The following is a 10,566-nucleotide window of genomic DNA, read 5'->3' as shown; positions in this document are numbered from 1 at the left end:
TATATGAAAAAATGCAATTTGAATCCTCAGGGTTTGGTTCCTGGGGGGGGGGGGACTAGTGGGAAAAAAAGAGATATGAAAGTGAAAAAAAGATTCGTAAATCAAAAAAAAGATTTGAAAGCAAAAAAAAGATTTGAAAGCGAAAAAATAAGATTTGAAAGCGAAAAAAAGGAAAAAAATAAGATTTGAAAGCAAAAAAAATTTGAAAGTGAAAAAAAAAATTTGAAAGTGAAAAACTAAGATTTGAAAATGAAAAAAAGAAAAAAAAAAAAGATTTGAAAGCAAAAAAGATTTGAAAGCGAAAAAAAAAATTGAAATAAAAAAAAAATAAGATTTGAAACCGTAAAAGTAAGATCTGAATCTGAAAAGATAAAACATGCAACTGAAAAAAATAAAATCTCAAATATTAAAATATATATGACAGTGAAAAACAAAAACACAAAATTTATTCAATAGAATTACCAAAGTGAATCAAACTTATATTTTGCCTGAAAAAACTTTTCATACACTTATTTTTAATTGGAACACATCGTTGTATTTTCAAAATTCATGATCAAAACTTACATTTCTAGTTTCAAATTTTATTTTTTCACATATAAAACTTTAGGCCCCAGTTTGGCTCCATAGTCTGGTCCCATTTTACTGCACATGTGCAGTCTGAGTTAAACCACACCTGTTTATGATGGACCTGCAGTCCACCGGGGGGGCGGACCCTCAGTGCACACCCCGTCCACTGGGGTGGGGGGTCGGCCCCCCCATCAGTCGACCCTGCTGAACAGACGTGACGCTGCCTCCACTGGTTCACTTCATCTTTTCTCGTTTATTTGACATAAATCATTAAATCGTTGCAGTCGATGTGAACAGCCGGGTTTCATTTACACAAGAGAACCAGAACATTTAAGCCCCGCCCCTCTACGCCCCTCTCCCCCCACAAAACAAATAACAAAAGTCCCACCCCTCCCTGTAAACCCCGCCCACCACTCTTGAATCAATGTGTAATATAGCCCCGCCCCCTCAATGCTGTACGGCGGCAAACTCCAAGCCTTGTATCCCATTGACCGGAACGTCGTGTGACCACGCCCCCAACGCAAACCTTCAAGTTTTACAGGCGGGTCTACTTTCTGTTTTCAAACAAGCCCCTCCCTTATCACTAGGAAGACCCTCCCACATGTGATGATGCTCCTCCCCCCTCTGACTCCAACTCCTCGCTCTGATAAGCCACGCCCCCTCTTGGTTTACATGTCGGATGTTTGAGCTCTGCCACTGTCAGCGAAGAACTACTAAGAAGCTCCTCCCACATGCACTATGAAGCCCCTCCCACTGTGTGAACGGCATCCAAAGTCATCCGTAATGAAGAAACCAGAAGGCGTTTCTGTGGTGATTTTAGAGCCCCACCCACATCTCAGATTATTCAATTACCCGCTGGGTCTTCGTTGTGGCGTTTGACCGCTGTCGGGGGCGTGCCCGCCGCTGCCGCCCTGGGTCTTCGGCATCTCTGCGTCGTACCATTTGTTGGTTGGTTGCCATGACAACCGCCATTACGACCACAAGGAACTGATTTGGAGTTTGCGGCCGACAAAGGAGGCGTGAACAAAACGAGCGTGAGGCAGCGGCAGAGGGGGCGTGTCCATCTGTCTGTCCACATCACACATCAAATAAAAAATTAAAATAAAAAAAAAGTCCCGTGGGCGTCATCATCATCATCATCGACTCACCCCAACGACATTCACTGACCACGCCTTCCCACCCAAACCCCATTATCCCCCCACCCCCCCACCCTCGGCCGCTGATTAAGGTCGGCCATCTTGTTTGAGTCCAGTCAGGTGTGATGCGTCGTCGTCCCATTGGACGCTGAGCCGTGGAAGTAAAACAGAGAACGAGAAGGAGGGGGAGGGGACAGGGAGGGGGCGGAGTTTCTTTGTTGTCTTTTGTTTTCAAACAGAAAAGCGTCTTCTGTCGTGCTGCTTTCTGGCTTCAGCCGGGGGGGGGGAGTGGGGTGGAGGGGTGGGGGGGTGGTGGTGGTGGGAGGGGTCGACAGGACGCCCAGTTATTTCAGACACCTTTCGAAGTAGGTGGCGCCCACGTAGCCGCCGCGCAGAGAGCGCTGGACGTTCTGTTCGAACAGTCGCCGGTTGGACTGTAAGACTTCAGCAGCCTCCTTATTCAGGGGGTCCTCTGGGTTAGGCTCCTGGGGGGGGGGGGGGGCAAAGAATACCATCAGCAGCAGCAGATATTAACCATAATACTGTATATAAGCAGTCCATATATACAGTATATATACCATATATATACTGTATATATGCAGTATATAGACCGTATATATGCAGTCCATATACTGTATAATAATCCAGTGTATAAACAGGTGCATGAGAACAGATCAGACTATCATGAACAGGTCCATACTTTTGTCCCTCTCTTCATACAGTCAAACCCATATATTAAACACACTCAGTAGACCAGTGCTTCTCAGTTATTTTCTGTTACGTCCCCCTAGGAAGAAGAAAATATTTCACGCCCCCCCAGTCTCCACCGCAACTATAAATAGTATCATTTGTCTATAAAACTGTTCTAAGTACACCTCTGCATAACACTGTATCCTTATTAACATTAAAGAAAACAAAAACAGTCTGCTGCTTCTTGTTGCGACTGCTGTGGTCACACACCTGGATTCAATCAGTGTGTCCAATAATGACGGACAGGAAATAAAGGAGCTACCTGAAGTTCAGGAAGTAGAGGGGTGGAGCAAAGAGCTAATACTCCATGTGCACACTCTGACAATGAGAGCACCACTGCCATCTACTGGACTGGATGTGCAATTACACTTTATTCTAGTACAGCAAAAAAAAACAACAAAAAAAAAGACATGTTCCCCAGGGTCACATGTGCCCCCCCGGCATCGCACTGTGCCCCCCCGGCATCACACCCACTATTTGAGGAGGACTGCATTAGACAGACAGTAAATATTTCAGCCTTATTTCTTTAAATGTTCATGTTTTTGTTTGACAGAGAATGAAAAGCCAAAATTCAGCGTCTCAGAAAATTTGAATATTGGATCAAATCTATAAAAGCAGGAAGTTTTCCTCCCAAATGTCAGCGTTATGTTCAGTCTGTTCATTCGTCTGAACTCAGTCCTTTGGTTCAGGTTCATACTGCCATAACCCTAACCCTGTGGACCTGCTGTTATAGATTTGATCCAATATTCTAATTTTCTGAGACACTGAAGTTTGGGTTTTCATTCACTGTCACAGAGAAACATCAATATTTAAAGAAATAAGGCTGAAATACTTCACTGTCTAATGAGTGTGTTTAATATATGGGTTTGACTGTATGAAGAGAGGGACAAAAATATGGACCTGTTCATGATAGTCTAATCTGTTCACATGCACTAGTTTATATATATATATATATATATATATATATATGTGTGTGTGTGTGTGTATACACACACACACACACACACACACTAGGGATGCACTGATACCACTTTTTTCCAGACCGACTACAAGTACAAGTACTTACATTTGAGTATTTGCTGATACCGAGTACAGATCTGAGTAGTTAATCCCATTCCAGTTGTTTATTCCTTTTGTAAATGTGTTTTATTGTCGTTGTCATTAGTCTGACTGGAACAGTGACATTTAATGTGTTGGAATGAGTGTTTGTCAATTAATCCCCCAGGGGGCGCCACTCTGAATTAACCATACTGGACAAATACCATGAAGAAGAGGAAAGTTTAATGAAGAAGAAGAAAGTCAGTACAGAACAAATATGGTGATGACAGAGGCGACACTGTGGATGTGGATGCTGGTAGTTGTCCTAAATGTGTCAGTAGTTTTTCTCTAATGCCCCGTTTCCAATTCGTGGTATCGACTCAACTCGACTCAACTCGGCTTTTTTGCGTTTCCATTACTAGAAAGGACCTGGAATCTGGTACTACTTTTTTGGTATCACCTCTGCCGAGGTTCCAGGACTGGAGACCAGATACTAAAACGTGACATACAAACACTGCAGACCACTGATTGGTCAGACAGTTTTCTGTGTGCCCCGCCCTTTTACATAAACAGATGTGTTAGTGGACAGTAAACCTGTGGGCCCACGAATCCACATGAGAACAGATAAACTAGACCAGGGTCGGTCCAGGAGGTTCACTCTGTGGTGGAAGACGGAAACATTCAGACCAGACAACAGGCAATGAGCGAGTTTATCAGCAACTGTGAACAGATGACACGGAAATAACGTGCTGCATCGCTATGACGACCAGGTACTGTAAAGTCAGTAGTATCTTGTAATGGAAACGGTCTGAGGAATACTGAGCAGAGCAGAGCCGAGCCGAGCCGAGCCGGTTCCACGTAATGGAAACGCGGCATATGTCCCACAGTCACTCTTTGAACAGATCCTCTACCTCCACAGTTCCCAGTGGTTCTGCTTCTCCGTCTGAGTCTGCACACACACTTAGACATCAGATAACAGGATGATCTTTACATGGCTCTGGGTACGCATCCACTAGGTCCCAGAAAACAGACAGAAATATGAACAGAATGTATGCAGAGGATGGACAGAACGCTCCGTCTGAATCCGACTGTGTCTTTAACTTTACTTTTGTCACTGTCGTTTATTTTTGAAACCTCCACTCTGCTGACATCACTCCTCCACCGCAGACCTGCTGCTGTGAGGTGAACGTCAAACTGCCGTCATGTGGTATCAGTGTGTTTGTATAGAGCACTTTCATGAGTACGAGTGTTAGTACACGTGCTCAGTATCACACCAAAACCCAGTACTGGTATTAGTGCATCCCTAATATGTGTGTGTGTGTGTATATATATATATATATATATATATATATATGTATACATACACACACCAGTGTCCTGGTCTCACACACACACACACACACACACACACACAGTTTCCAGTATTAAACAGAACTGACCAGGAACAGATACTGTAGACCATAGATGATGGAGTTTATCGTCAGCACAGGCTTCCAGTCCTCCCTGTAACACACACACAAACACACACACACACAGGGTCAGTGGTGTGTTCAGGCCCATGTGTACACTGTTGATGTTGGTGGTGCGTTCACAGACCGTAGGATATTTAGACAGACGTTTCCTTCCAGGTCGATGTTGGGGTGGTACACCATGGTCTCACACTTGACCTTGGGGGGGTCATGGGGGTAACCCTGTCCTACCTGAGACAAACACAAGGGGGGGGTCAGCGCCTGGTTGCCATGACAACAGGAAACACACCTGCCTCTATGGGAGGGGCCTCATCCTGTCACTCAAGTCTCTGATGATTCAAGTCCACCTGACAGTAGAGCTGATGGAGACTGAACCAGGCTAGATTTAACCTGGGTTAATGTTAACCCAGGTTAAGATTAACCTGGTTAACATTAACCCAGGTTAAGATTAACCAGGTTAACTTTAACCCGGGTTAAGTTTAACCAGGTTAACGTGTAAACCAAGTTAAAATTAACCAGGTTAACGTTAATCCGGGCTAAAATGAACCAGGTTAACCTTAACCTGGGTTAAGGTTAACCTGGTTCATTTTACCGGTTCAGGTTTACCAGGTTAACGTTAACCCAGTTCAAACTAACCCGGTTCAGGTTAACCCAGTTCAGACTAACCCAGTTCAGTCTTCTTCAGTCCAGGTGTGTTGGTCCTGTTGTAGGTTCACTTCACCTGGGGTCAGTTTAGATTCACTAAAACCTGCTGGACCACTGACCATGGGACGGGTCATGTGACAGGTGTGTCATGTGAGGGGTGATGTGAGGGGTCATGTGACAGGTGTGTCATATGAGGGGTGATGTGAGGGGTCATGTGACAGGTGTGTCATGTGAGGGGTGATGTGAGGGGTCATGTGACAGGTGTGTCATGTGAGGGGTGATGTGAGGGGTCATGTGACAGGTGTGTCATGTGAGGGGTGATGTGAGGGGTCATGTGACAGGTGTGTCATGTGTTTCTCACCTTAAAGCTGAACACAAACTTCCCTCCTTTGTAAAAACCCTGGAAAACACAAACAGCTGGTTAGAGGTTCAGGTTAACGAGTTAATGTGTTAACTGGACTGGACTGGACTGGACTGGTGTGGACTGGACTGGACTGGTGTGGACTGGAGTGGACTGGACTGGACAGTCCAGTCTACTCGTAGTCGTGGTTGCTGATGTCATCATTGTTGTTGTCATTGTTGTCTCTGTTGTTGTCATCGTTGCTGTTGTTGTTGTCGTTATTGTCATTGCTGTTGTTGTCTCTGTTGTTGTTGCTGCTGTTATCGTCATTGCTCTTGTCGCCGTCTTTGTTGTTGTTGCTGTTGTCGTTATCATCATTGCTGTTGTTGTTGTCTCTGTTGTCATTGCCGTTGTTGTTGTTGCTGTCATTGTTGTCTTTGTTGTTGCTGTCATTGTTGCCGTCTTTGTTGTTGCTGTCATCGTTGCCATTGTCGTCTTTGTTGTTGCAGTCATTGTTGCCATTGTCGTCATCTTTGTTGTTGTCATCGTTGCCGTCGTCTTTGTTGTTGTTGTCATCGATGCTGTTGTTGTCGTCTTTGTTGTTGCCGTCATCGTTGCCATCGTCGTCATCTTTGTTGTTGTTGTCATCGTTGCCGTCGTCGTTATCTTTGTTGTTGTTGTCATCGCTGCCGTCGTCGTCGTCGTCTTTGTTGTTGCTGTCATCGTTGCCATCATCGTCGTCTTTGTTGTTGCTGTCGTTGCTGTCCTTTGCCCAGAGTTGCCATGTTGCTCCTAAATGTGTGTTTGTTGCAGTCTCACCTCGTCTGGACAGATGATGAGTCTGAAGTTGAGCAGGTCATCGTCGTCAGGGAAGTTGATCTCACACGTCTTTGGAAGGTTCAGCTCGTTGATGTCTGATCAAACAATAATCAATAACCAAGATCAGAAAAAACACGACTGATCAAATGGAGTATTGATTAATCTGACCATAAACAGGTGTAAGCCCTGAGCTGATGAAGAGGACGCTCTGGTCCAAAATATACGAGAAATATAAGAGAAATGTACGAGAAATACACAATAAATGTCTGATAAATATACGACCTGATGGAAACACGACCACAGCATTTACTGAAACCGACAAGTTCACAACTGAACCAGGTGTGTTCAGCAAGAAGACCAACCAGTACAGGTTAACTCCACTAACTCTACCGGTACTTTAACTCCACTAACTCTATTGGTACTTTAACACTAACACTAACTCTACCGGTACTTCAACACTAACTCTACCAGTGCTTTAACTCCACTAACTCTACCGGTACTTTAACACTAACTCTACTGGTACTTTAACTCCACTAACTCTACCAGTGCTTTAACTCTACTAACTCTACCAGTGCTTTACACTAACTCTACCGGTACTTTAACTCCACTAACTCTACCGGTAGTTTAACACTAACACTAACTCTACTGGTACATTAACACCAACTCTACCGGTACTTTAACTCCACTAACTCTACCAGTACTTTAACACTAACCCTAACTCTACCGGTACTTTAACTCCACTAACTGTGCCAGTATTTTAACTCCACTAACTCTACCGGTACTTTAACACTAACACCAACTCTACTGGAACTTTAACTCCACTAACTCTACTGGTACTTTAACACAAACACCAACTCTACTGGTACTTTAACTCCACTAACTCTGCCAGTACTTTAACACTAACTCTACTGGTACTTTAACACTAACACCAACTCTACCAGTATTTTAACTCCACTTACTCTACTGGTACTTTAACACTAACTCTACCGGTACTTTAACACCAACTCTACCAGTGCTTTAACACTAACTCTACTGGTACTTTAACACTAACACCAACTCTACCGGTACTTTAACACTAACTCTACCGGTACTTTAACACTAACTCCAACTCTACCGGTACTTTAACACTAACACTACCGGTACTTCAACACTAACTCTATTGGTACTTTAACACTAACTCCAACTCTACCGGTACTTTAACACTAACTCTCCAAACTCACCAGTCTGTCTTTACTCTGGTCTGAGTACTTTTGTCTGACTCATGTATCCATGCTAATGGATGCTAACAGTAGTCAGTCACGCTAACAGCTCACCTGGATGTTACCTGGTCATTTTACACCGATCCCAGTAAAACCAGTTTAGGACAAACTAGCTGAGGACTGACACTCCAGGTTAGCAGGTTAGCCGCTACATGTGAGCTTCCCTACCGACCCTCCTGTTATCACAATTGAGCAAACGGAAAGTTAGCGGCATAGACAACCGACCGGGTTCGGTGTAGTTTAGTTTTAGCCGCAGGCTAACGGGTTAGCTTGGCAGCAAAACACAGACTAGCATGAGTTAGCGTCTGAGCGGCTGTCTACGTTATGTTTTCAAATATAGCACAAGCTAACCCCGCTAGCCCCACTTGGGCTCCAGTTAGCGGCTAGCTGTTAGCCTGTGTGAGTTTGACAAAAGCCTAGTTTGATTCACGGGCCCGGCTCAACATCCACCGGGCTCCGGAGCGGGGTTCGGCTGTGGCCCGCACCGGGAGCCGCTCTCTCGGTGGGTGCGGACCAGACCGGAGCGGCGGCTCCTGCCGGGCTTTGGAGCCTACCTTTCTGTATTCGGAGCTGGGCCGCGCTGGCTTTCTTGCCCCCGGCTCCGGTCCTGTTTCCTCCAGCAGATTCCTCGTCTTTCTTCTGCTGCTTCAGGGAAAAGAGCTTAATCATCTTCAGTGGTTGTCGGCGGATGCCCACGCTGCTTGGCCCTGCGCTGTGCCTGCGGTGTCGGGTGACTTTGGGGATCGGATCCGTCCTAACAGCACCGGAGTGTGGATGGAGCCGGTGCGTCTCATACACTGAACCGAAGAGCTAGCACCGAGCTAGCCTAGACTGTTAGCCAGCGGGGGAGGCCCGTGTGTGTGTGTGTGTGTGTGTGTGTGTGTGTGTGTGTGTGTGTGTGTGTGTGTGTGTGGGGGGGGGGGGGGGGGGGGGTTAGTCATAAACAGCACTTAACTAGTGCTGGAACTAGAGGAGACAGGTGACAAGGAAAAACAGCCAGGAAGAAATAAAATAAAAATAAATATAAATACAAATAAACTTAATGAAAAGAATCACTTTGTGTCAAGAATTAACTCTAATATCTATCTATCTATCAATCCATCTATCTATCTATCTATCTATCTGAAAACTCCTTTCCAGACTGTTTGTGAGTTGGAGTCAGAAGTGACTATATTTGGATAAAAGGGGCGGAGCTGCAGCAGTCAGAGGTGAGACAGTGCTAATGTAAATGTCATATAAACTAAATATGATCATTATAATCGAATTGACTCCACACAGAATAATGCAGATGTTTGTAAGGAAATAATAAGCTATAATGAACAGAAGAGAAAGTGGGACGCTCTGACTGATCATGTGACAGAGCTGTCAGTCAAAGGCTAACATGGCAGACATCAGGTCCTGTACTGGATCTGAGACCGGACTAATGGAGGAACCCGTGACCGCTGGACCAGATCACTGATGATCACTGACATAAAACCACTGAAACCATGAGGACCTGATCCTGTTAAAGCAGTCTGTCCAGTGTGGGTCTGTGGGACCAGGGTCTGTGGAGCAGCCTCTAGTGGCCACCAGCAGGACTACAGCTGAACCAGGGTCACAGTCCCATATGATCACCCACAATGCATCTGGAGGTGCAAACTCAGCTAACATGTTCTGTGTCGACAGGATCCTCATATTACAGTGGTTTAAAGATGATCAACGTTTTACCAAAACACAAGAACACGTTTTACAGAAGTTTTACAGATGTATTGCAGAAGTTTTACAAATGTATTACAGAAGTTTTACAAAAGTTTTACAGGTTTTACAAATGTTTCACAGAAGTTTTACAGATTATTTACAGATGTTTTACAGATTATTTACAGATGTTTTACAGATGCTTTACAGATCATTTACAGATGTTTTACAGTAGTTTTACAGATGTTTTACAGAAATTTTACAGATTATCTACAGATGTTTTACAAATGTTTTACAGAAGTTTTACAGATGTATTACAGATTATCTACAGATGTTTTACAGAAGTGTTTACAAATGTTTTACAGATGTTTTACAGATGTTTCACCTGTTCACCAGGTTTATTTGACCTTGAACCCATGGTCAGGTGGACCAGGTGGATGTGGGTCAGTAGAAGGTCTGCAGAAGAACACCTGGACCCTCTGTGTTGGTCACATGACCCACATCTGATATTTTTCACAGATAAAATCATTCGTCTGTGTTTTATGTGACAAAGTCGCTCTTTTAAAGAACAGATTTTTTCAATCTTAAAATACAGATGAGTCATTATTGATTGTCTTATCTTTGAGTGCAGATCCTTTAGAATCAACCGTAGACATTAACTCAGGGCTGTCAAACTAATTTTAGTTCACTTCCACATTCAGCCCAAATGGATCTGCAGTGGGCCGGACCAGTAAAACAATAGCATAATAATAACCTGTAAATAATGACGACTCCAAGTTTTTCTTTTTGTCTAAGTGCAATAAAAATTAAATTCTGAAAATATGTATGTACATTTACAAACTATCCAGACAAAAATGATGTGAATAACC

At 44.1% G+C, this 10,566-nt stretch overlaps 1 protein-coding gene across 1 annotated transcript; it reads right to left on the bottom strand.

Moving 5' to 3' along the window:
* Positions 1–1,808: 1,808 nt before the first annotated feature.
* Positions 1,809–8,851, bottom strand: ube2m (ubiquitin conjugating enzyme E2 M). Its single transcript, XM_030141111.1, has 6 exons — positions 8,578–8,851; positions 6,765–6,859; positions 5,967–6,005; positions 5,088–5,191; positions 4,931–4,994; positions 1,809–2,188 (listed from the first exon to the last, which is right to left on the bottom strand). The coding sequence occupies exons 1-6, from the start codon at positions 8,690–8,692 to the stop codon at positions 2,048–2,050; spliced, it is 558 nt and encodes a 185-aa protein (XP_029996971.1). The 5' UTR covers positions 8,693–8,851; the 3' UTR covers positions 1,809–2,047.
* Between the last annotated feature and the right edge of the window lie 1,715 nt (positions 8,852–10,566).

The sequence above is a fragment of the Sphaeramia orbicularis genome, chromosome 8, assembly GCF_902148855.1.
Source record: "Sphaeramia orbicularis chromosome 8, fSphaOr1.1, whole genome shotgun sequence".
Classification (NCBI taxonomy): Eukaryota; Metazoa; Chordata; class Actinopteri; order Kurtiformes; family Apogonidae; genus Sphaeramia; species Sphaeramia orbicularis.
The sequence above is the reverse complement of the archived record's forward strand: the minus strand, read 5'-3'. Positions and strand labels throughout refer to the sequence as shown.

Excerpts from the sequence above, each read along its gene's own strand:
- ube2m (XM_030141111.1), bottom strand. The coding sequence starts at position 8,692 with ATGATTAAGCTCTTTTCCCTGAAGCAGCAGAAGAAAGACGAGGAATCT. Across the intron at positions 5,192-5,966 it reads AGTTTGTGTTCAGCTTTAAG|GTAGGACAGGGTTACCCCCA; the intron begins GTGAGAAACACA and ends TGTTTGTCTCAG. Across the intron at positions 4,995-5,087 it reads GTCTGTCTAAATATCCTACG|GGAGGACTGGAAGCCTGTGC; the intron begins GTCTGTGAACGC and ends TGTGTGTTACAG.